Source organism: Scyliorhinus torazame, chromosome X, assembly GCF_047496885.1.
Source record: "Scyliorhinus torazame isolate Kashiwa2021f chromosome X, sScyTor2.1, whole genome shotgun sequence".
NCBI classification, from domain to species: domain Eukaryota; kingdom Metazoa; phylum Chordata; class Chondrichthyes; order Carcharhiniformes; family Scyliorhinidae; genus Scyliorhinus; species Scyliorhinus torazame.
In genome coordinates, this window is record NC_092738.1 from 27,116,797 (window position 1) to 27,144,150 (window position 27,354).

General features: G+C 52.5%; 1 protein-coding gene across 3 annotated transcripts in view; it reads right to left on the bottom strand.

Moving 5' to 3' along the window:
- LOC140405436 (tensin-2-like) overlaps positions 1 to 27,354 on the bottom strand; it is a 377,445-nt gene that overhangs the window by 130,645 nt on the left and 219,446 nt on the right. For all 3 annotated transcript variants that reach the window (XM_072493844.1, XM_072493845.1, XM_072493847.1), the window contains exons 5-9: positions 13,644 to 13,685; positions 12,138 to 12,187; positions 9,720 to 9,891; positions 6,040 to 6,090; positions 3,663 to 3,785 (exon numbers count right to left, since the gene is read on the bottom strand). In XM_072493844.1, coding sequence (XP_072349945.1) covers positions 3,663 to 3,785; positions 6,040 to 6,090; positions 9,720 to 9,891; positions 12,138 to 12,187; positions 13,644 to 13,685 — 438 coding nt within the window. The remainder of the gene's footprint in view (positions 1 to 3,662; positions 3,786 to 6,039; positions 6,091 to 9,719; positions 9,892 to 12,137; positions 12,188 to 13,643; positions 13,686 to 27,354) is intronic.

Genomic DNA, 27,354 nt, shown 5'->3' on the forward strand with positions numbered 1-27,354 from the left:
GCTTGGGGCTGGGGGTGGCACTGCTGCCCCACGTTTCATTGCTGTTTAAAATTGATGCCCATGCTTGAGAACAAAGCTCTGCCTGGCGTGTGAGCCCAGGGTGCAGATTGGCGCATCTCTGCACTCGCCAGCCTCACAGGTCACCAACATTCTGTCCTCAGTTAAACTCCAACATTGGGGGGGAAAATCAGACACATTTTATTCAGTCGATAACCCCTTGTTGGGAGGGGCTAGTGTGCAGGCAGAATCAGGCTTGACTGTGAAACAACATGTAGTCAAATAGTCCGCCAACATTTGACTGCTTGTGCCCACATGTGCTGGGTGAGGTAGCGGAAGGTAACTAGCACCGGTGGCAGTCAGTGTCTTCAGGAGACATAAGACATAGGAGCAGAATCAGGCCACTTGACCCATCGAGTCTGCTCCGCCATTCAATCATGGCTGATATTTTCTCATCCCCATTCTCCTGCCTTCTCCCCATAACCCCTGATCCCCTTATTAACCAAGAACCTATCTATCTCTGTCTTAAAGGCACTCAGTGAATTGGCCTCCACAGCCTTCTGCGGCAAAGTGTTCCACAGATTCACCACCCTCTGGCTGAAGAAATTCCTCCTCATCTCTGTTTTAAAGGATCATCCCTTTAGTCTGAGATTGTGTCCTCTGGTTCTAGTTTTTCCTACAAGTGGAAACATCCTCTCCACGTCCACTCTATCCAGGCCTCGCAGTATCCTGTAAGTTTCAATAAGATCCCCGCCTCATCCTTCTAAACTCCAACGAATACAGACCCAGAGTCCTCAAACGTTCCTCATACGACAAGTTCTTCATTCCAGGGATCATTCTTGTTAACCTCCTCTGGACCCTTCCCAAGGCCAGCACATCCTTCCTTAGATATGGGGCCCAGAACTGCTCACAATACTCCAAATGGGGTCTGACCAGAGCCTTATACAGCCTCACAAGTACATCCCTGGTCTTGTATTCTAGCCCTCTTGACATGAATTCTAACATTGCATTTGCCTTCTTAATTGCCGACTGAACCTGCACATTAACCTTAAGAGAAACGTGAACAAGGACTCCCAAGTCCCTTTGTGCTTCTGCTTTCCGAAGCATTTCCCCATTTAGAAAATAGTCTATGCCTAAATTTCTCCTTCCAAAGTGCATAACCTCACACTTTTCCACATTGTATTTCATCTGCCACTTCATTGCCCACTCTCCTAGCTTGTCCAAATCCTTCTGCAGCCTCCCTGCTTCCTCAATACTACCTGTCCCTCTACAGATCTTTGTATCATCTGCAAACTTAGCAACAGTGCCTTCAGTGCCTTCTTCCAGATCATTAATGTATATTGTAAAAAGTTGTGGTCCCAGCACAGACCCCTGAGGCACACCACTAGTCACCGGCTGCCATCCTGAAAAAGACCCCTTTATCCCCACTCTCTGCCTTCTGCCAGTCAGCCAATCCTCTATCCATGCCAGGATCTTACTCTTAACACCATGAGCTCTTAACTTATTTGACAGTCTCCTATGCGACACCTTGTCAAAGGACTTCTGGAAATCTAAATAAATCACGTCCACTGGTTCTCCTTTGTCTAACTTCCTTGTTACCTCCTCAAAGAACTCTAACAGATTTGTCAGACACGACCTCCCTTTGACAAAGCCGTGCTGACTCAGTCCTATTTACCATGCACTTCCAAGAGCTTCGCGATCTCGGGCGGGATTCTCCGCAATCGGCGCGATGTCTGCCGACCAGAGCCAAAAACGGTGCGAATCAGTCCGGCATCGCGCCGCCACAAAGGTGCGGAATCCTCCACATCTTGAGGGGCCGAGCCCTAACCTTGAGGGGCTAGGCCCACGCCGGATTGATTTCCGCCCCGCCAGCTGGCGGGAAAGACCTTTGGTGCCCCGCCAGCTGCCGCGAAACTGACTTTGCCATGCGGCGCATGCGCGGGAGTGTCAGCGGCCGCTCACGGCATCCCCGCGCATGCGCAGTGGAGGGGGTCTCTGTGGGAGACCATGGCAAAGGCGGTAGGAAAAGAGTGCCCCCATGGCACAGGCCCGCCCGCGGATCGGTGGGCCCCGATCGAGGGCCAGGCCACTGTGGGGGCACCCCCCGGGGCCAGATCGCCCGCGCCCCCCCCAGGACCCCGCCCGCGCCGCCTTGTCCCGCCGGTAAGAGAGGTGGTTTGATTCTCGCCGGTGGGACAGGCATTCCAGCAGCGGGACTTCGGCCCATCGCAGGCCGGAGAATCGCCGGGGGGGGGGCCAACCGGCGCGGCACGATTCCCACCCCCGCCGAATATCCGGTGACGGAGAATTCGGCAACCGGCGGGGGCGGGATTCACTCCAGCCCCCGGCGATTCTCCGACCCGGCGGGGGGTCGGAGGGTCCCGCCCCTCATCTTTAATAACAGACTCTAAAATCTTACCAGTGACCGAAGTCAGGCTAACCAGCCTATAATTTCCCATCTTCTGCCTCCCTCCCTTCTGAAACCGTGGTGTTACATTAGCCACTTTCCAGTCCTCTGGGACCCTTCCTGCCTCCAGTGATTCCTGAAAGATCATCACTAATGCCTCCACAATTTCCTCGGCTATCTCTTTTAGGACCCTGGGGTGTAGTCCTTCTGGTCCAAGTGACTTATCCACCTTCAGACCTTTCAGTTTCCCCAGAAGCTTCTCCTTAGCAATGGTCACTGCACTCACCTCTGCCCCCTGGTTCTCCTGGAGCTCTGGCATCCCACTGGTGTCTTCCACCGTGAAGACTGATGCAAAGTAACTATTCAGTTCGTCTGTGATTTCTTAGTTTCCTATTATTACTTCTCCAGCCACATTTCCTAGGTAGTCCAATGTTTATTTTTGCCTCTCTCTTACCTTTTATATGTTGAAAAAATCTCTTCCTATCTTCGTTTATATTACTAGCTAGCTTGCACTCATACTTCACCTTCTCCCCCCCCGTATTGCTTTTTTAGTTGTCCTCTGCTTGCTTTTAAAGGCTTCCGAATCCTCTGGTTTCCCACAAATTCTCGCCACTTTGTATGCTTTTTCTTTAGCCTTTATGCTGTCCTTGACATCCCTCGTCAGCCATGGTTGCCTTGTCCTCCCCTTAGCATGTTAGGTGTCTAATTGTCTTGATATTGGCAAGGAAAGTCCAATGTTTTAAAATCGGATAATGTGGGCACTTCTGAGATGTGGCTTCACATTGAACCCGAGTTATACTGCAGAATGTGACTACACAGAGCGGTGAGGGAGGGAATCTTCCAGTGCTTAGGTTTCACGACCTTGAGGGTCAGAACTGGACCCAAATCCTGAGTTACACAGCACCCAACGCTTCGACAGATCTCGCACAAAATGCAGCCCTACTGCATCCTTAAAAAACCAAATATATCCCTTTGCAGCAATGTTTAAGACCTTATGTAATTTTCAATCTGTGCCATCAAGTCAGCTCAACTTATTAAATAAAGAATAACTCTAAAGCTGCTGGGAATAAGTCTTCAACTAGGCAACACAACAGGCTGTAGCCTATCGGTTGTGCGCAGTCCTGAATTAAAGAGCAGCAGCCTGGGTAACTCCCCTTGGCAAGGGGGAAAGGATCTTCAGCAACACTGAGGCAACACGAGAAGGTTTTGTCGCCCCATTTTCCAGACTTGCTCTCATCATTAGCTCCTGCACACTTACCTTGCAGTGCAGAACCACCACGTGATGGGAGTCGGAGTTCAGCCACATCTCCATGGCTTTGCAGATGGCACAGATCTTGTCCAGGGGTGGGGCATGAAGGTCAGGCCAGCCGAAGTCATGAACCTGGAAATCAAAAGCACAGCAACACATCAGAGTCCTGGTGAGAGAGGGAGGGGGAAGATGGCTGACAAAGTGCCCAGGCATGAATGATGCAAACATTTTATCAACTGTTGTAAAGTCAACCCGGGACGTGAATCCGCACACAACATGAAAAATGTCAGCAGGCTTGAAATAATGGCGGCTTTCCTGGTCACTATAACACTCCATGATGCTTCCATCAGAACATAAGAAATAGGAGCTTGAGTAGGTCATTTCACCCCTCGAGCCTGCCCCACCATTCAATATGGTCGCAGTTGATGTTCCACCTCAATTCCGCCTTCCTGCATTATCCCTGAACTCACGTCGTACCTCAAAAATCTATCAATGTCCATCTTGAATATACTCAACGGCTGGGCTCTTGGGAGTAGAGAATTCCAAAGATTCACAACCTTTTGAGTGAAGACATTTCTCCTCAACTCAGTCCGAAAAGGCTGACTCCTTGGCTGGGATACTCCGACCCCGCGTTGGAGAATCGGTGGGGGGGGGGCGCGACACAACGCTGCTCCGACGCCAAGCCACCAATTCTGTGGTGCCGATTCTCCGGTGCCCGCGGCCCCCCCCCCCCCCCCGGCGATTCCCCGCGCCTCGACGGGCCGAGTGCCCGCCGAGTTCGGCCGAGTCCCGCCGGCGTGGGTTACGTATGGTCCCACCTGGCCGGACCTCGGAGTTCTGGCTGCGGGGGCTGTCCTGGTGGGGGGGGGCGGGTGGATCCGACTCCGGGGGTTTCCACGGTGGCCTAGCCCACTATCGGGGCCTACTGATCGGTGGGCGGGCTAATTCCGTGGGGGGCCTATGTTCCTCCGCGCCGGGCCCCTGTAGGGCTCCGCCATATTGCCCGGGGGCCGGCGCGGAGACGGGAACCCACGCGCATGCGCGGACTCGCGCCGGCCTTGGCGCATTGGCTTTCGGGCGCCGGAGCTGCGGACACCACTCCGGCGCCGGACTAGCTCCCTAGGAAGGGGTGAATACCTGGGCCTGACACCCGTTGACGCCAGAGTGGCTCGCGCCGCTTTTGACGCCGGTGTCAGAACATGGGCGAGGGATTGGAGAATCCCGGCCCTTATCCGGAGACTGTGATTCCCCAGCCAAGAAACATTTACTGAGTGTCTACCCTGTCAAGCCCTTCAGAATTTCCAGTTTCAATTAGCTCATTCTTCTAAACTCAGGTAATATTGGCCTAATATTGAGTCGACTCAATCTCTCCACATACAGTAATCCCCTTATCCCTAGAGTCAATCTAGTTCACCTTCCTTGCATTCCCTCCAAGGGAAGTACCTGTGGAAGCCCCACACACTTTCAGTTTTCAATTGAAAAGGTTTGAATTTCCAATTTGTTCCACTTTTAAACTGGCTCCACAAGACATGGATTGTCAAAACGAGCACAATCCATTCATAACCTGCCCTCAGAGCTCTGACTCGGACTAACTACAACCAGAGAGCCCTGTGGTGCTGGCAATGGGAAGGTCATTTTTAATCCCCACACTGGGTCTAAGTTTAAAGTTGCTTTCAAACATCAAGGGCTGGATTTTCTGTTTCTGCGGGTAAGTGCCGCCGTGAACGGAGAATCTGCAGGACGTTCAGGACAGGAAAAGCGTCGCGAACCCCTCACCAATTCCTGTACCAGTGAGGCGCTAGCATCGGCGCTGCGTGAAACTCCAGCGGATCGCGCCAAAAACGGAAGGAGAATGGCCGGGTTCCGGGCTGCGCATGCGCACGGCTGACGACTTGCACCAGTCGCGTCATAAAACATGGCGCTGGCTGTGCTCGAACTCTTAACCCGCCAACCGCGACCCACAGCCCACACCCAGGCCACCCCTCACCAGTCCCCCCAGCCCTGGCAGCAGACCCCTGGCCAGCGGCATGGATCCCAGACGGGTGTGACAGTGCTGAACACTGTCTGTAGCTGGCACGCCGGGTTCTCAACCACTGGGACCAGACGTGTCCTGCGCCGTCAGGAACTCGGCCCGTCGGGGGCGGAGTACCGTGGGTGGGCCGGTCGATGGCGTGCCAACGGCATTGAAACGGTGCGCGGCACACGTCACGATGACGCCGGTTTGGAGGAGGCGGAGCATTGCGGACTGGCGTCAAACCAGCACCGGCCCCGATTCCGGCGTGGAAATCCATTCTCCGCGCGATTGCCGATCACGATTTTGCCGTTGGGCGTCAGAGAATCCAGCCCAAATGTCTGAAAAATAAAAGGAGAATTCAGGTCAACCTACCTTCGGGTTGAGTCTGCTAATATCTTGTCTCTTTTCCGATAGATTGAAAAGCTATAAAAGGAAAGAGGTTATTTTAGATTGATCAAGTAGAGGGTGGGATTTGTACAGCAACAAGTGGCTGGTCCGTCAGTGACCAAGAGTCATTGTAACTGGCCCCATTGCCTGGGATATGCCAGGAATGAAGGCATATCCTTACCTGGACTAAGAGAGCGCTTGAGTGAAGGCAACTGCAGTTGTGAGTCAACTTAAGTCGCAACTCCCCATTAGACAATGTAGAAATCGTGTCAGATGGCTGTTTCTACCCCTACCCTTGCGAGGCCACAAATTTCTGCCCAATGGGCAGAACTAATGGAAATCGTTACACAGGAACGGAAAGACTTGATCATAATTTTTAACTCCTTAAGAGCCAGTGGCCTTCGTTACCCGCTCTGCAACAGTGTGAACCTTGTGACAACATGCTAAGAAATGTTTAAACAAAATTTCTTCACCCAGTATTGGTCTTTATTTGGAACAGCTTGGCATCTTTTAAGGGAAATGAGTTTCAGGCAAGAGTACCCTTTATGGATATTGTTGTCCAATTGCAAATTCAAAAGTAATCTTGGCTGAATGTTACTTAACGGCCAGGAAAGGCATATTGCAGTGACCAAGGTCAAGGCACAGCACAACAGTAAACTTAAGAGCAATGCAAACAAAGGACAAAGGTGAGTAACTATAGAATCCCTACGGTGCAGGAGGAGGCCATTCAGCCCATCGAGTCTGCACCGAACCTGCAAAAGACCACCCTACTCAAGGCAAATCCCCTGCCCTTAACCCCACCTAATCCTTTGGACACTAAGAGACAATTTAGCCTGGCCAATCCACCTAACCTGCACATCTTTGGACTGGGGGAGGAAACCGGAGCACCCGGAGGAAACCCACGCCGACACGGGGAGAAAGTACAAATCCACACAGACAGTCACCCAAGGCCGGAATTGAACCTGGGACCCTGGTGCTGTGAGGCAGCAGTGCTAACCATGATGCCACCATGCCGCCCTGTGGCGATGCATTTTTTTTTGATTTGGAACAGGAGCAATGGGCCCCCTTTGAAAACAACTCAGATTTTGATGAACTTTCGCACCTTTTTTAAAAACTATTTTTCTGAAGGTTTTATTTTGATGGACTATTTGGCTTCAGTTGCTGCCAGCCATATCAGTAGGGCAGCTGTGAGGAAGCCAAGTTAAACTCAGCACTGAAGAAAGCCGGGGTTAATGACTGTGGGTCTCTATATATGTTAATTCAGTTCCAACGCTCTGCTGTCTCCAAGTGAAGATGGTGTCATTCACGCAGGGTGTTCAAACAAAAGCATCACCTCAAAAGTCAATAAAAATGGACAGAGAGGAGATGTTAATCATAATTCCATTGAACTGCCAGCGGGATTAAACCTCTGAGACCACCAAGGACCAGTGGGATTACCAGGGAAGGTTGAGAAAAATATTTTCTTTATTAAGTCGATCCTGCTTTTAGCTTTCTCTTCTCTTCACTCACGCTGGGATCTGTACAGCTGCATCTAAGTCAGTCCACACAGTGGACTATTTGGTCCTGCCAGAGGGGCAATGCATAGGGTGGCACTTAGCCTCTTCGCACCCACTGGGCCCATTTTCCAGCAGAATTAAAAGCGCCTATTTCCACATCCATAACATCACCCCACTTTAATAATAATCTATATTGTCACAAGTAGGCTTACATTAACGCTGCAATGAAGTTACTGTGAAAATCCCCTAGTCGCCACATTCCGGCGCCTGTTCGGGTACACAGAGGGAAAATTCAGAATGTCCAATTCACCTAACAGCACGTCTTTCGGGACTGTGGGAGGAAACCGGAGCACCCGGAGGAAACCCACGCAGACACGGGGAGAATGTGCAGACTCCACACAGACGGTCACCCAAGCGGGAATTGAACCCGGGACCCTGGCGCTGTGAAGCAACAGTGCTAATCACTGTGCTACCATGCCGCCCAGCTCACACCCTGCTGAAACCCTAATCCATACCTTAGTTACCTCCAGACTCGGCGATTCCAACACACTTCTGACTGGCCTCCCACATTCTGCCCTCTGTAAACTTGAGGTTATCCAAAATTCTGCTACCAGTGTCTTAACTCAGACAAGTCCCGTTTTCCTTTCTCCTGCTGTTGTGCTCACTGACCTACGCTGGCTCTCAGTCAAGTAACAGGCTGACTTTTGAATTCTCAGCCTTGGGCGGGATTTTCCGAGCAACCCTCTGCATGTTTTCGGGGGCGGGGGCGGCCCACCAGCGGGATTTTCTGGTCCCGCCGTTGAATGCACCCCTCGCCGCCGGGAAGCCCGAGGTGGGGGTGCGCCGTCGGTGGGACCGGGAATATTCCACCGGCATGAACAGCCAGTAAATTCCGCTCCTTACTTTCAAATCCTTCCTTGTCCTTGCACTCTACCTGTCGCTGTAATCTCCTCCAACTCCAACTCCACAACCCTCCTCTCCCTGTCGCTGTAATCTCCTCCAACTCCACAATGCACTTTTCCAATTCTGCCCTCTTGTGCATTCTCAATTCTAATTGCTCCAAATTTGCTGGCTATGCCTTCAGTTGCCTAGGCCCCGAACTCTGGAATTTTCTCCCTATACCTCTCCACCTCTTTCCTCCTTTAGGACACCTCTTTGACCAAGCTCTTGATCATCTGACATAATATGACCTGATGTGACTTGGAGTCAAACTGTTTTATAATGCTCCTGGGATATGTCTTGGGATGTTTCGTTATGTTGAAGGTGCAATATAAACGCAAGTTTTTGTTGTTGAAATCACCAGAAAGCAATTAGCCTCAAGGGCTGATTTCACCCTCCCCGACCCAAAACGGGTTGAGCAGAAGGGAGGACAATGTCCATTGTAGAGCCCTTTGCAGTCAGCCAGGCTGACACAGCACAGACCGGGGATGGAGCTGATGACTTTCCTGGTCTGTGGGACTCAGTGTCACACTAAACCATCGTAGGACCAGTCTTTAAATGTGCTCCACACTTAGAGCATGGAGCGCAGTTCTGGACGCCATATTAGAAAAGGGATCTCGAGACACAGGAGAGGGTGCCGAGAAGATCGACATGGATGATCACAGAAATGTGGGGGCTTACATATCAGGAAAGGATCGACTGGATCTCTTTCTCTTGAAAAAGGAAGACTGAGGGGATGACCAAATAGAGGTCTTTGATCCAGAGAGACTGTTTCCTCTTGTGGGTAAGAGCATCACTAGAGATCATCAACATAAAATAGTCACTAAGACATCCAATCAGGAATTCAGAAACGTCTTCACCCAGAGAGTGGTGAGAATGTGCAACTCGCTACTAGTGGTTGAAGTGAACAGTACAGATGTATTTACGAGGAAGTGAAGCATATGAGGAAGAAGGGATTTGAGGGTTACAACGGTGGATTTAGATGAAAACAGATGGGAGGAGGCTCAAGTGGAGGAGAAATACCAGCATGGACTGGTTGGGCTGAATGGTCTGTTTCTGTGTTGCATATTCTATGTAATCATCCAGTTTTAGAACCATGTGTATGTACCTGGAATAATAATCCAAAGCGTAACTCTTGGGGGTAACTTGCTACTCCCCAGTCCTACCGACTGCCCCGAGGTGCACTACAGCTTGTAGGCGAGATCCTCGATTCTGAAAAGCGCAACTTACCAAGTAACTCTCTCCGTGTTTCGATTTCAACATCTGGGCCATCTCCTTCAGGTTGCTGCGGTATCGCTGCTCCTCAAGCACGGGTGGGAAGAAGACCGAAATAATCCGCTCCGTGATGTACGTCAGGTCAAAGTCGTAGTTCCGCTCCATGACGTGGTCCACACTGAAACTCCTGCTCGGAAAGACATTGGCAAGCCAGGATCACAATCTCACATCAGAGACAACACTGGCCATGTGTTCGAAGAGTATAGTGGTTATACTGATAACTAATAATTTGCAGTTAATGAGTTCCAATCTGTCCCCGATTTAATCCACTAGCTGTGTAAGACCAAACCCACTCACTAATGCAACACTGGGACAGGAGGCTGCCTAGTTCAGCTGCACCTGACTTCAGTCTCACACTATTGGCTGCATGGAGGCGGGAAACAGGAGCCAGCTTTGCTTTCGACTCAACCCCACCATTTTCGGGGAGGGCGGGTGGCGGAGAAACTGATTAAAGTCAAGATTTTTACGTGGGCGAGCTCTTAATTTGCCTGGAGACAGGTCTCCTGACAATTAAGGATGGTGGATAGGCTCTCAAAGCTGGAGGGCCCTTAAGAGTCCTTCAAGTTTCAGGGAAGCACCCAGCTGCAGTACAAGGTAAGCAGCTGAGAAGGAGCTTCAACAAAAAGGTGCCCTGTCAGCTCCTGTTAAAAATTAGATTAAAAGGTTACAAAAAGCAACCAGGCCACCACTCCTAGGTGAGGGTGGGGGAGTCCCTCATAATAATAATAATAATAATCTTTATTAGTGTCACAAATAGGCTTACATTAACACTGCGATCAAGTTGGGCAGCACGGTAGCACAGTGGTTAGCACTGTTGCTTCACAGCTCCAGGGTCCCAGGTTCGATTCCCGGCTTGGGTCACTGTCTGTGCGGAGTCTGCACATCCTCCCCGTGTCTGCGTGGGTTTCCTCCGGGTGCTCCAGTTTCCTCCCACAAGTCCCTGAAAGACGTGCTTGGTAGGTGAATTGGACATTCTGAATTCTCCCTCTGTGACCCGAACAGGCGCCGGAATGTGGCGACGAGGGGCTTTTCACAGTAACCTCATTGTGGTGTTAATGTAAGCCTACTTGTGACAATAATAAAGATTATTATTATTACTGTGAAAATCCCCTAGTCGCCACACTCCGACGCCTGTTCGGGTACACAGAGGGAGAATTCAGAATGTCCAATTCACCTAACAGCACGTCTTTCAGGACTTGTGGGAGGAAACCGGAGCACCAGGAGGAAACCCACACAGACATGGGGAGAACGTGCAGACTCCGCACAGACAGTGACCCAACGGGGAATCGAATCTGGGACCCTGGAGCTGTGAAGCAACAGTGCTAACCACTGTGTTACCGTGCCACCAGGGCGACGTTTGGCTGTACCTCCATCTTTCGGCAGTGAGGGCCTGTAGGCCTACCTAGAACACTGCCACCCGCCAGCTCCCCTCATACCAACCTGGCCTGCTACTCAGTGCCCTCCCCCAGGCAGTAAATTTGTGTCAGGAAACTGGAAGCTGACTGGGAAATCCCAGTCGGACTCCTAAACGTACCTGAAACAAGGTTCTCCTAGGCCCCAGGCCTGCCTCACCCAAAATTGCCAGGGACGCAGTGTTGAGAGAATGACCGGCTGGCTGGAACTGGTATTTTCGGGGGGCTCCATCTGCCTCTATTCCCGCACTTGGAGAGGCCCAGACAGTCAGCCCTATGCGGTGCACTCTTTAATGTGTGCTTGCAAGCCAATTGGCCAAGGTGAAGGCTCACCTCCACCCCAGGATAATTTGTGTGGCCCTTACAGCATTGCCCACATCCTAAGAAGTCTAGAAGGTAATGCCACCTAAAAATACGCTTAACTGTTGCTCATAGGACATCCATACAGCGGGTTCATGAAGTAAATTCCTGGTCCATTTATTTCTTATTCTAAATGGGAATTTAGAGACGCTCCCTGAACAGCAGTAAGTGTCAACCAGACAGTGGGGGTCACTTGCTAATGGTGACTTGATCAGTCTAATATTGTCTCTGAAATATTGTTTATGTCTATAATAAATCCAGTTATTTGTCCCTTTCTTATTCAGTGTTGGAATATTAAGCAAACTAAAAGCAATAACAAAAGAACTGTAGATGAGTAACTCAATCACCATTTACTACAAACCTGAGCAATTGCAGTCTATTTGGTCGGCCCAGTTTTGGTACAAATCCCTCCAATGTTTTTCCCACAGAGCAGTGTTAATTCTCTTTGTAACTGTGTGGAGGAGAAGTTCTTAATGTCCCTGGAGAGTGAGTGAGTGAGCATTGGCCCAGAACACACTGTACCCAGTACTTCACCAAAACTGTTCATTTGTCTCAATTATCTCCTTTTAAAACACATGGATCGTAAATTGAGCATTTTTACCTTGGCAGAGTGCTCCTTTGGTGAGTGACTTTCAAAGATTTTGTTGACCCCTAGACATATTGAGGAAAAAAAAGATAATATTGAGACTCAATGAATGTGGAAAACATCCTCCTACCTTGGGCTGTCAGGGTCTCTGAAAGGGTTTTCCTGATCCTTTCATGTTCGATAATGCTTATCATGGCTGCGTGGGCTGGAAGCTGTGACAAAGTCACCCTTATCGAGGGGGCATCATACTGCAGACTTGGACTCACTTCCGGGGAAAGTTTGCAACAACTTATATACTTGTTATGCAAGTTTGTTGTTAAAAAGCTCCACTGACAGCTCGAGAGTTCGGTGCAGAGGGACAGAAGGAAAGACATGCATTTCTGTAGCACCCAGTCAGGATGCCCCCAAATCACATTACAGCCAATGACGTAGTGTTGCTGCGCTTGTAACACGGATCCAGTTTGCACACAGCAGGATCCCACAGAGAGCAATGACATGTCATTTGTTGGAGGCACTAGCCGAGGGATAAATACTGGTCCAGGAGTCATAGGAGCGAGACAGAAAGAGGTGTGAAACAGCTGTCTCTGTGCAGTACGTGTGAGCGGGAACCAGGCAGACCAACTGATGGGGACACATCTGGATGGGACTAAACAATGGGACAGCAAGAGGGAGAGATGATAACGGGCTGCCAGCAAAGACAGAGAGTGAATCTGTGAGGCACAGATACGGGGGGAAAGCTTTTGAGAGTGAGACAGATGGAGGCAGACTTCATCTTAAGGCACAGAGGCCCAATGTGACTTCAATCCACACTGTGTCTCCAGCATGGAGCAGTGGTCCACTTGTAAGGAAGACTCCTTCCTCTACAAAATGAGGCAATTTTTTAACTCTGCATGGGAGAAATGCCAAGTGCTAGCTGGCATAGGTTCTGAGATGCCTGCTTGATGAACGCCTCAAAAACGGAGGGTTTCTGAACAATCCAAGCCCCTTCCAGAGGAGCATCGCTTTTAGACTTTCGGCAGCAACTTCTGAGAACCACACAGAGCAAAACATAATCCTCGTGAAAGTGAGTCTTGAAAGAGTTGCCAGTTGGTGCTTTTCATCAAGGAAGCATCACTCGACACTGCTTAAACTGTGGGAATGAGAGAGAAGCAAACAGAAGGGGAGGGGAAGAAAAACATGAGAAAACTGCCAAGACCAGAACATGATCCATTAAAAAGAAAATAAACGAATAAAAAGAAGAACGAGGGGTAAAGAGGGGTTCCAATTCAAAGAATGTGACAGGAAACAACAATTCCTCGTCTGCCAGCAATTTTAGTTGCACCATTTCAACTGTCTAAATACATTTACATTTGAATTTAAGTAGAGCCAGAACACTTACACTGTGGCGGAATCTTATTACCTGAAAAGATAATAGCCTCCAGCCCTTGATATTTACCATAAGCATGTGGGTACATACCATCGTCAGTGTTTAATGTACAAACACATACATACCTCTCCCTGCTGATCATGTCTTTTACTCACCAAATGTTCAATATTCTTCACTGTTCCAGTCCCCTTTCTTGGCTGTGGGAAATCGGAAACAGGAAAGTTATTAACTGACGCATTAACAAAACTAGCCCTTTTCCTGAAGGAATGTACATCGAGTGGATTCTGGGCACCCATCCAACCTGACATGACAGAAATGTCACGTGCCTACTTCACTGACCCATCCCCCTCCGCACCAACTTAAAAAGGGAACGGGAGTCGGAATGCATTCCCGATCTTAACCGCTCACTGAGTAAAACAAGGGGCGAAATTCTCCCCAAACGGCGCGATGTCCGCCGCCTGGCGCCCAAAACGGCGCCAATGAGACGGGCATCACGCCACCCCAAAGGTGCGGAATGCTCCGCATCTTTGGGGGCCGAGCCCCAACATTGAGGGGCTAGGCCGGCGCCGGAGGGATTTCCGCCCCGCCAGCTGGCGGAAACGGCCTTTGTTGCCCCGCCAGCTGGCGCGGAAATGACATGTCGGGGCGGCGCATGCGCGGGAGCGTCAGCGGCCGCTGACAGTTCCCGCGCATGCGCAGTGGAGAGAGTCTCTTCCGCCTCCGCCATGGTGGTGATCGTGGCGGAGGCGGAACGGAAAGAGTGCCCTCACGGCACAGGCCCGCCCGCGGATCGGTGGGCCCCGATCGCGGGCCAGGCCACCGTGGGGGCACCCCCCGGGGTCAGATCGCCCCCCCCCAGGACCCCGGAGCCCGCCCGCGCCGCCTTGTCCCGCCGGTAAATAGGTACTTTAATTTACGCCGGCGGGACAGGCAATTTATCGGCGGGACTTCGGCCCATCCGGGCCGGAGAATCGAGCGGGGGGCCCCGCCAACCGGCGCGGCGCGATTCCCGCCGAATCTCCGGTGCCGGAGACTTTGGCAACCGGCGGGGGCGGGATTCACGGCAGCCCCCGGCGATTCTCCGACCCGCCGGGGGGTCGGAGAATGACGCCCAAGGTTCCTCACGTTGCTGTTGCTTTTTTTGCCAATCACCCAAAATGGGTGCCCCCTCGTACTTGACCCTTCCGCCAATGAGAACAGCTTCTCTCCATCTACTCTGTCCAGGCGCCTCATGATTCTGAACACCTCAATCAAATCGCCTCTCAACCTTCTCTTCTCCAAAGAGATCAGCCTCAGTTTCTCCACATAACTGAAGCTCCTCGATCCTGGATCCATTCTTATCAAGCGCACTCTGCAGGACCTTCATGTTTTCAGCTTGAAGGCCTGCACCGTGCATCACGGAGAGCATTCTACTTCTTTCCTGAATATTGCCGAGCAAAATTAATAAATACAAAAAGGACTGAATAAGTATTAATTTCGGAGTGTTCTCACTGAGAGAATTCTAAGAGTGAAACTTTCGGTGAGGACCCCTAGCAAATGGTGCAGCCCTATCACTGACTTACCCAGAGGGGAGCACATATTCCTGACTGGAACACTGCAGCATCACATCTTACAATATCCCAGACTCCAAAGGGATTTTTCTTCCCGTGTGCGCTACTTGCTTTACTGGAACAGAATATTAAGCAGGGAATAGCACTTTATAATGCTGCACCTTTTTGACTAAGATATGGCTTTTGTATGCATTCCTGTATTTATATTGAGGACGGAGACAACAATAATAGATAACACATCAGGGCATTGGTGAGATCACTTCTGGAGTACGGTATACAGTGTTGGTCACCTTATTTAAGAAAGGACGTAAATGCATTGGGAGCAGTTCAGAGAAGGTTTACTAGACTAAAGCCTGGTGGGTTGTCTTATGAGGAATGGTTGAATAGGCTAGGCTTGTATCTGATGGAGTTTAGAAGAGTAAGAGGTGGCTTGATTGAAACCTTTAAGATCCTGGGGGGGCATTGACAGGGTGGATGTGGAGAGGATGTTTCCTCTTGTAAGAGAATCTAGAAACAGTTTAAAAATTTTAACTGTTTAAAAATAAGGGTCGCGATTCTCTGGCTGCATTGCGCTCAAGCGAGAGCATAACCGGCAGGAGAATCCTGGGAGAGCCCTCCAGCGGACCTCACGACAGGCTCCGCGCCTCGCGGGATTCTCCAAAGTCCTGCAAGACGTCGGAATCGGAACTCCGTCCCAAATGGGCGGGACTGAATGACACTCACGGAAGTAGGTCATAAATTTACTTATGACCTACCTGCACGGGGTCCACCGGCCTCCCTCGATTCTGCGGCCTCCCCAGGGAGGCTGCAGCCGGGCGCCGATCAGTGCTGGTCCACGCAAATGTGGACCAGGCGGAATTGCACCCGGTGGTCTCCCAGGCCATCGGAGACGCCTGGGTAGTCAGGGAAAGTGCAGAGTGGCTCCCTGGCCTCCCCCCCCCCCTGCCCCCGGAACGTGGGCACCATGACACTGCCCAGATGGCACCTTGGCACTGCCACCCTGGCACTGGTCGCCTGGCGAACGCGGCCGGTGAATCCATCCCTTAGAATTTCTTTTAGCACCGAGGAGCTGAACTCAGGGATCGGGCCACCATTTTGAAAGGATGCCCCGATCTCTCAGTGAGCTTGTGGGTCCCCCAGGCCCGCCCACCCATGGGCAATGTCAACCCCCCCCCACACACATGGACACTACCCCACGCCCCCCGCCCTCCCAAGACACCCCGCTATGGGGTCCCTGGGGGTCCCCCCTCTTCAGGCCCCCCAAAGCCCCCTTACAGCACCCCCTCCCTTCTAGGACCCCCACCCATCACTCCCCAGAACCTCCCGGAGGCACCTACCTACCTGCCCTACACTCCAACACCCTTCAAACCCCCCCATCACCCACATTTCATGGGCATGCCCCCCCTCACCCCCTGGCTCTTGGATGTGCCACCATGGCATTCAGGCACCCTTGCACTGCCACCCTGGCACCCAGTCAGTGCTCTTGCTGACATGGCAGTGCTATCCGAGCACCTTGGCAGTGCCTGGGTGGCAGTGCTAAGGTGCCAACTGGGCAGTGCCATGGTGCCCACATTCCAGGGGGACGGTCAAGGGGCCACTCTGCACTTACCCTGACCACCCAGGGGTCTCCAATGGCCCGGGAGACTCCCCGGGTGCAGTTCCGCCTTGTCCACATTTGTGGGTAGGTTTACGACCTACTTCCGCGAACGTCATTCAGTCCTGCCCATGTGGGGCGGGGTTCCGACTGGACGTCTCGCGGGACTTCGGAGAATCTCACGAGGCGCGGAGCCTGTCGGGAGGCTCGCTGGGGGGCTTTCCAGAGATTCTCTGTCCACGTTGTGCTCTCCCTTGAGCGCAACGTGGCTGGAAAACCACGCCCTAAGTGTGGGCTAAACTGGTGAGAAACTCCCCAGGGCTTAAAAAAGTGACTAAGTGTCATTGAATAGCGGTGGGGATCTCACCGGCAGGGTCGGCGGGAAGCTCCCTGAAAAACCCACCACAAATTAACTTTGAAATCTTTTGGGAGAATCGCGCCCAAGGAGTTGCTCATTTAAGACAGAGATGAGGAGAAATTTTCTTTCTCAGGAGGGTCGTGAGTCTCTGGAACTCTCTTCCTCAAAAGGCAGTGGAAGCAGAATGTTGGAATATTCTGAAGTCCGAGCTGGATAGATACTTGATAAGAAAGGGGGTGAAAGGTTATCGGGGGTAGGTGTGAATGTGGAAAAATCTGCACAGTCGTGATCTTATTGAATGGCGGAGCAGGCTCAAGAGGCTGACTGGCCTCCTCCTGCTCCTGATTTATATGTTCATAGAAAATAGATAGATAATATATTAATGACAATACAGATAGATGGATAAACACAAGTGTATCAACTGGTTTATATTGGAATGCATGAGGATCTTTACTCTCAAATATTTAAGGTACCCACACACAGTCACTGATCCCTATTTTGAGTTGCATGTTAATTGTAACACAAATGATTGAAAATCCAGTAAAACATTGATCTGCAGAAGCTTCATGCCATACTTAAATAGTTAGCGCAGGGGTCTGCAGGTTCCAGGCTTTAACAAGTTTACAGCTCCCAACCTTTTTCAGTTGGATCACATTATCACAGAATTTACAGTGCAGAAGAAGACCATTCGGCCCATCGAGTCTACACCGGCCCTTGGAAAGAGCACCCAACCTAAGCCCACACCCCCACCCTATCCCCGTAACCCCACCTAACCTTTTTGGACACTAAGGGTAATTTATCATGGCCAATCCACCTAACCTGCACATTTTTGGACTATGGGAGGAAACCGGAGCACCCGGAGGAAACCCACGCAGACACGGGGAGAACATGCAGACTCCACACGGACAGTCACCCTGGAGCTGTGAAGCAACAGTGCTAACCACTGTGCTTCTGTGCCGCTCTAACATAAAAAAAAAGCCCAAAAATATTCAGTCAAAAAAAGTAAGAGCTTCTTTTATTGTGGAGATAAAGGACTAATCATTAAGCTGCACTTTACGGTTCCAAAATGATTATTGGATTGGATTGGATTTGTTTATTGTAATGTGTACCGAGGTACAGTGAAAAGTATTTTTCTATTTTAACAAAAGAAAAAAAATCACTTTCTAAATAAAGCTGTTTGAGAGGTACAGCTATGGCTATAGATGGTGCCTTTTGGTTCGAAGGATACGTTTTATGGTTGTGACCATTATTTCATCTAATATATTACTCCAAATGCGCTGCTAGAAGCAATTTTTTATCTCGAGAATCAATAGCTGAAAAAATCCAACATATCACAAGTTAGAATTTGTTTTAAAGAGGCCTTTACTGACAAAATTGTAGTTTATAAAAAGGCAGAGAAAGCATGATAATTCAGAGTTAGGCGTATTTTAATTTCTATTCTATTGATATATGAATGCAACACATATTTTATTGTATTTGCAAATTACGCATACTGCTAGAGAATTTGTCTTTGGTTTAGAAATGCCAATTTTTTCTCTCATGGCTCCCTATAATTTTTATCTCCCGTAAAAAATAGTTAGCTCAGGGGTCGATAAAAAAAATCTCTTCCAAGTGAAATAAAAGGTAGCTGATCCTGGAGTCTGCACATTTGAAAAGCACTTTAAACGAAAAAGGATAGAAAGCAAACACGTTAAAGCAGTGTACATTAAGAGAAGACACAAAGTAGAGAGTCCATGCCAGTGGGAGACTTGCCGTGGCTCACTGTGGGATATTACGCACACCCACAGATTTACACTTCACATATTCAAACCGCGGGAAATTTTGAATAGGAGATTGGAAATTTCTGTGGAACAGTATTGTCATGATATTCAAACACACACATCATGATAGACACACCAACAGACAAATCAGAACACACAACACCACAACCAATGACAGAAAGATATAAAAGCACAGACACGACCCCCGGTGGTCAGTATTAGCTGCAGAGGAGGACCAGGACAGATCTACTACACGACACACTCAGGGAGACAGCACGTGCAGAGTATCCAGAACGAACTGTATTATAAGAGTTAAAATAAAATAGAGTTGTACCACATACAACTGTGTTGGCTCATCTGTGCACCAGAGCACCCAACACCACAAGTATTGAGGTCTGTAGAAATATCTTGCCACATGGACCCAATTAGAAGCTTTCTTTCCAATTCATTTACGTTCCGTTACCACATGAGTATCACCTTTCCGAAGCTGGCACCCTCCTCAGCAGCCAGTGGCTGAAAAGGGCCTCTGGGCCTTCTTGCTCTCTCCTTTACTCTTCCATTTTGCGGCTCTCAGGTGCGCTGGGCATTTGTCGATCAAATGAAAGGCAGAAATGAACGTAATGTTTTGCCTCCTTTCAGAAGGGAGACAGTTGGAGCCCAGCCCCAGCCACCAGGATTATCAGCTCGATCTAGGAGCAGAGTCATTTTGTTGAGGCTCCAGCAGCGAGTGTGATTGTTCAATGCAGGACGCTGATAGATGAGATGGTTGACATTTTGCACTGAACTGAGATTTGCTGCAGGCGATTGCTTTTTAACCCTCTGAGTGCCAGGAATGGAACTTTCACCCAGAGGCCGTTGGGTAGCTGGGGTAACTGGCAGGAACAGGCATTTATACATTTCATAGAACGAGACAACACAGAAGGAAGCCATTCGGCCCATTGTGTTGTTTCTCTGCAGTCAATCCCACTCTCCTGCTCTTTCCCCATAGCCCTGCAAATTTGTTCCCTTCAAGAATTTGTCCCATTCCCTTATTATCATTACACTTGGAGTATCGTGTTCAATTCTGGTCGCCACACTACCAGAAGGATGTGGAGGCTTTAGAGAGGGTGCAGAAGAGATTTACCAGAATGTTGCCTGGTATGGAGGGCATTAGCTATGAGGAGCGGTTGAATAAACTCGGTTTGTTCTCACTGGAACGACGGAGGTTGAGGGGTGACCTGATAGGGGTCTACAAAATTATGAGGGGCATAGACAGAGTGGATAGTCAGAGGCTTTTCCCCAGGGTAGAGGGGTCAATTACTAAGGGGCATAGGTTTAAGGTGCGAGGGGCAAGGTTTAGAGGAGATGTACGAGGCAAGTCTTTTACGCAGAGGGTAGTGGGTGCCTGGAACTCGCTACCGGAGGAGGTGGTGGAAGCAGGGACGATAGTGACATTTAAGGGGCATCTTGACAAATACATGAATAGGACGGGAATAGAGGGATACGGACCCAGGAAGTGTAGAAGATTGTAGTTTAGACGGGCAGCATGGTCGGCACGGGCTTGGAGGGCCTGTTCCTGTGCTGTACGTTTCTTTGTTCTTTGTTCTACTGAATCCGTTTCCAGCACCCTATCAGGCGGCACATTCCAAATCGGAACGGTCTCTTCATCTCACCTCTGCTTCTTTTCCCAATCACCTTAAATTTGTGCCCTCTGGTTATGAACCTTTCTGCCACTAGAAACAGTTTCTGCTTATTTCTCCATCAAAATCCCTCATGATTTTGAATACATCTATTAAGTCTCCCCTTAAACCTCTTCGCTCCAAGGGGAACAATCCCAGCTTCTCCAGTCCCTCCAGAAGTAAATCTGATGCAATAGCTGGAGTCTCATCAATCTTCCATATCCTGGCTTTTTCCGGGCTTCTGGAAAAAGATGGCATCGCTTCCAAAATGGTTGCCGGGAGCAGAAGAAGAAAGTGAATTTAAATATTTGACATGTTGGGGGGGGGGCGCTCACGATTTGTCCGGGTCCTCAAGGAAACCCAAAAAAACTTCTCCCTTTGGCTCTTCAGTCCCTGGGAAATTTTCCTGGTGGAGAAACTATAATGGCTCCCCATCCTTCATCGCAGGTTAAAATTGCAGCCGGGCCCCCATGCTGTCACCACAGCCCAAACCGCACTGAAGGAAGGACCCGTAGGCGTCCCACTCGCCTGATGGAAAGGAGCAGGTTACATGGGGGCGATTCTCCCAAATGGAGCCCAAGTGTTCGCGCCGTCGTGGACGCCGTCGCGTTTCACGACGGCACGAACCGGGCTCGGATACGACCTATTCTGTCCCCCACAGGGGGCCAGCATGGCTGTGGTGAGCCACGTATGGCTGTTGGAAATATTATTGTATTTAATCACTATTACGGTTGTTGTGTTGATGTTGTTGGCTCCGCCTGTGGCTCCGCCTCTCTGAGAAGGTATATAACCCATCGATCCGGGACAGCCTCTCAGTGTAGGAGGAGCTACTGGTGGGCACATTCTAGCAAGTGAGAAGCCATAAGGCCATAAGGCCGACCCCTTGTCGAGAGGGTTCAACTCCTCCATGCGAACCCTCAGTACGCATATGTGACACACCGCGACGGGCGGCAGGACACAGTCTCCCTCAGGGACCTGTCCCCGCAGGTACCCCAGCGCCCACCATCACCTCACCACTTCCTTCTACCTCCCCATCTACCCCATCAACTGGTACCCCTGCGCCCCCATCACCTCACAGCTTCCTTCCACCTCCTCATCTACCCCATTAACTGGTACTCCTGCACCCACCATCACCTCACCGCTTCCTTCTACCTCCCCATCTACCCCATCAACTGGTACCCCTGCGCCCCCATCACCTCACCGCTTCCTTCTACCCCCCATCTACCGCATCAACTGGTACCCCTGCGCCCCCATCACCTCACAGCTTCCTTCCACCTCCCCATCTACCCCATTAACTGGTACTCCTGCGCCCACCATCACCTCACCGCTTCCTTCTACCTCCCCATCTACCCCATCAACTGGTACCCCTGCGCCCCCATCACCTCACCGCTTCCTTCTACCCATCTACCACATCAACTGGTACCCCTGCGCCCACCATCACCTCACCGCTTCCTTCTACCTCCCCATCTACCCCATCAACTGGTACCCCTGCGCCCCCATCACCTCACCGCTTCCTTCTACCCCCCATCTACCCCATCAACTGGTACCCCTGCGCCCCCATCACCTCACCGCTTCCTTCCACCTCCCATCTACCCCATCAACTGGTACCCCTGCCCCCACCATCACCTCACCGCTTCCTTCTACCCCCCATCTACCCCATCAACTGGTACCCCTGCCCCCACCATCACCTCACCGCTTCCTTCTACCTCCCCAGCTACCCCATCAACTGGTACCCCTGCCCCCACCATCACCTCACTGCTTCCTTCTACCTCCCCATCTACCCCATCAACTGGACCCCTGCCCCCACCATCACCTCACCGCTTCCTTCTACCCCCCATCTACCCCATCAACTGGTACCCCTGCCCCCACCATCACCTCACCGCTTCCTTCTACCTCCCCAGCTACCCCATCAACTGGTACCCCTGCCCCCACCATCACCTCACTGCTTCCTTCTACCTCCCCATCTACCCCATCAACTGGACCCCTGCCCCCACCATCACCTCACTGCTTCCTCCTACCCCCCATCTACCCCATCAACTGGAACCCCTGCCCCCACCATCACCTCACCGCTTCCTCCTACCTCCCCATCTACCCCATCAACTGGTACCCCTGCCCCCACCATCACCTCACCCCTTCCTTCTACCCCCCATCAACTGGTACCCCTGCACCAACCATCACCTCACGGCTTCCTTCTACCTCCCCATCTACCCCATCAACTGGTACCCCTGCCCCCACCATCACCTCACCCCTTCCGTCTACCCTCCCATCTACTCCATCAACTGGTACCCCTGCGCCCACCATCACCTCACCGCTTCCTCCTACCTCCCCATCTACCCCATCAACTGATACCTCTGCCCCCATCACCTCACCGCTTCCTTCTACCCATCTACCCCATCAACTGGTACCCCTGCCCCCACCATCACCTCACCCCTGCCTTCTACCCTCCCATCTACTCCATCAACTGGTACCCCTGCGCCCACCATCACCTCACTGCTTCCTTCTACCCCCCATCTACCCCATCAACTGGTACCTCTGCCCCCACCATCACCTCACCCCTTCCTTCTACCCCCCATCTACCCCATCAACTGGTACCCCTGCCCCCACCATCACCTCACCGCTTCCTTCTACCCATCTACCACATCAACTGGGACCCCTGCGCCCCCATCACCTCACTGCTTCCTTCTACCTCCCCATCTACCCCATCAACTGGTACCCCTGCCCCCACCATCACCTCACCCCTGCCTTCTACCTCCCCATCTACCCCATCAACTGGTACCCCTGCCCCCACCATCACCTCACCGCTTCCTCCTACCTCCCCATCTACCCCATCAACTGGTACCTCTGCCCCCACCATCACCTCACTGCTTCCTTCTACCCCCCATCTACCCCATCAACTGGTACCCCTGCCCCCACCATCACCTCACCGCTTCCTCCTACCTCCCCATCTACCCCATCAACTGGTACCCCTGCCCCCACCATCACCTCACCGCTTCCTCCTACGTCCCCATCTACCCCATCAACTGGTACCTCTGCCCCCACCATCACCTCACCCCTTCCTTCTACCCCCCATCTACCCCATCAACTGGTACCCCTGCCCCCACCATCACCTCACCGCTTCCTTCTACCCATCTACCACATCAACTGGGACCCCTGCGCCCCCATCACCTCACTGCTTCCTTCTACCTCCCCATCTACCCCATCAACTGGTACCTCTGCCCCCACCATCACCTCACTGCTTCCTTCTACCTCCCCATCTACCCCATCAACTGGTACCCCTGCCCCCACCATCACCTCACCGCTTCCTCCTACCTCCCCATCTACCCCATCAACTGGTACCCCTGCGCCCACCATCACCTCACCGCTTCTTTCTACCCATCTACCCCATCAACTGGTACCCCTGCCCCCACCATCACCTCACCGCTTCCTCCTACCTCCCCATCTACCCCATCAACTGGTACCCCTGCGCCTCCATCACCTCACCCCTTCCTTCTACCTCCCCATCTACCCCATCAACTGGTACCCCTGTGCCCACCATCACCTCACCGCTTCCTTCTACCTCCCCATCTACCCCATCAACTGGTACCCCTGCGCCCCCATCACCTCACCGCTTCCTTCTACCTCCCCATCTACCCCATCAACTGGTACCCCTGCGCCCCCATCACCTCACCGCTTCCTTCTACCTCCCCATCTACCCCATCAACTGGTACCCCTGCGCCCCCATCACCTCACCGCTTCCTTCTACCCCCCATCTACCCCATCAACTGGTACCCCTGTGCCCACCATCACCTCACCGCTTCCTTCTACCTCCCCATCTACCCCATCAACTGGTACCCCTGTGCCCACCATCACCTCACCGCTTCCTTCTACCTCCCCATCTACCCCATCAACTGGTACCCCTGCGCCCCCATCACCTCACCGCTTCCTTCCACCTCCCCATCTACCCCATGAACTGGTACCCCTGCCCCCACCATCACCTCACCGCTTCCTTCTACCCCCCATCTACCCCATCAACTGGTACCCCTGCCCCCACCATCACCTCACCGCTTCCTCCTACCTCCCCATCTACCCCATCAACTGGTACCCCTGCCCCCACCATCACCTCACCGCTTCCTCCTACCTCCCCATCTACCCCATCAACTGGTACCCCTGCCCCCACCATCACCTCACCCCTTCCTTCTACCTCCCCATCTACCCCATCAACTGGTACCCCTGCCCCCACCATCACCTCACTGCTTCCTTCTACCCCCCCATCTACCCCATCAACTGGTACCCCTGCCCCCACCATCACCTCACCGCTTCCTTCTACCCATCTACCCTATCAACTGGTACCCCTGCCCCCATCACCTCACCGCTTCCTTCTACCCCCCATCTACCCCATCAACTGGTACCCCTGCCCCCACCATCACCTCACCGCTTCCTCCTACCTCCCCATCAACCCCATCAACTGGTACCCCTGCCCCCACCATCACCTCACCGCTTCCTTCTACCCCCCATCTACCCCATCAACTGGTACCCCTGCCCCCACCATCACTTCACCGCTTCCTTCTACCTCCCCATCTACCCCATCAACTGGTACCCCTGCCCCCACCATCACCTCACCGCTTCCTTCTACCTCCCCATCTACCCCATCAACTGGTACCCCTGCCCCCACCATCACCTCACCGCTTCCTTCTACCTCCCCAGCTACCCCATTAACTGGTACCACTGCGCCCCCATCACCTCACCGCTTCCTTCTACCTCCCCATCTACCCCATCAACTGGTACCCCTGCGCCCCCATCACCTCACCGCTTCCTTCTACCTCCCCATCTACCCCATCAACTGGTACCCCTGCGCCCCCATCACCTCACCGCTTCCTTCTACCTCCCCATCTACCCCATCAACTGGTACCCCTGCGCCCCCATCACCTCACCGCTTCCTTCTACCCCCCATCTACCCCATCAACTGGTACCCCTGTGCCCACCATCACCTCACCGCTTCCTTCTACCTCCCCATCTACCCCATCAACTGGTACCCCTGTGCCCACCATCACCTCACCGCTTCCTTCTACCTCCCCATCTACCCCATCAACTGGTACCCCTGCGCCCCCATCACCTCACCGCTTCCTTCCACCTCCCCATCTACCCCATGAACTGGTACCCCTGCCCCCACCATCACCTCACCCCTTCCTTCTACCTCCCCACCTACCCCATCAACTGGTACCTCTGCCCCCACCATCACCTCACCGCTTCCTTCTACCTCCCCATCTACCCCATCAACTGGTACCCCTGCCCCCATCACCTCACCGCTTCCTTCTACCCCCCATCTACCCCATCAACTGGTACCCCTGCCCCCACCATCACCTCACCGCTTCCTCCTACCTCCCCATCTACCCCATCAACTGGTACCCCTGCCCCCAACATCACCTCACCGCTTCCTCCTACCTCCCCATCTACCCCATCAACTGGTACCCCTGCCCCCACCATCACCTCACCCCTTCCTTCTACCTCCCCATCTACCCCATCAACTGGTACCCCTGCCCCCACCATCACCTCACTGCTTCCTTCTACCCCCCCATCTACCCCATCAACTGGTACCCCTGCCCCCACCATCACCTCACCGCTTCCTTCTACCCATCTACCCTATCAACTGGTACCCCTGCCCCCATCACCTCACCGCTTCCTTCTACCCCCCATCTACCCCATCAACTGGTACCCCTGCCCCCACCATCACCTCACCGCTTCCTCCTACCTCCCCATCAACCCCATCAACTGGTACCCCTGCCCCCACCATCACCTCACCGCTTCCTTCTACCCCCCATCTACCCCATCAACTGGTACCCCTGCCCCCACCATCACTTCACCGCTTCCTTCTACCTCCCCATCTACCCCATCAACTGGTACCCCTGCCCCCACCATCACCTCACCGCTTCCTTCTACCTCCCCATCTACCCCATCAACTGGTACCCCTGCCCCCACCATCACCTCACCGCTTCCTTCTACCTCCCCAGCTACCCCATTAACTGGTACCACTGCGCCCCCATCACCTCACCGCTTCCTTCTACCTCCCCATCTACCCCATCAACTGGTACCCCTGCGACCCCATCACCTCACCGCTTCCTTCTACCCCCCATCTACCCCATCAACTGGTACCCCTGCCCCCACCATCACCTCACCGCTTCCTCCTACCCCCCATCTACCCCATCAACTGGTACCCCTGCCCCCACCATCACCTCACCGCTTCCTCCTACCTCCCCATCTACCCCATCAACTGGTACCCCTGCGCCCACCATCACCTCACCCCTTCCTTCTACCCATCTACCACATCAACTGGTACCCCTGCGCCCACCATCACCTCACCGCTTCCTCCTACCTCCCCATCTACCCCATCAACTGGGACCCCTGCGCCCACCATCACCTCACCCCTTCCTTCTACCTCCCCATCTACCCCATCAACTGGTACCCCTGCGCCCACCATCACCTCACCGCTTCCTCCTACCCCCCATCTACCCCATCAACTGGTACCCCTGCCCCCACCATCACCTCACCGCTTCCTTCTACCTCCCCATCTACCCCATCAACTGGTACCCCTGCCCCCACCATCACCTCACCGCTTCCTTCTACCTCCCCATCTACCCCATCAACTGGTACCCCTGCCCCCACCATCACCTCACCACTTCCTTCTACCTCCCCATCTATCCCATCAACTGGTACCCCTGCCCCCACCATCACCTCACCGCTTCCTCGTACCCCCCATCTACCCCATCAACTGGTACCCCTGCGCCCACCATCACCTCACCGCTTCCTCCTACCCCCCATCTACCCCATCAACTGGTACCCCTGCGCCCCCATCACCTCACCGCTTCCTCCTACCCCCCATCTACCCCATCAACTGGTACCCCTGCGCCCACCATCACCTCACCGCTTCCTTCTACCTCCCCATCTACCCCATCAACTGGTACCCCTGCCC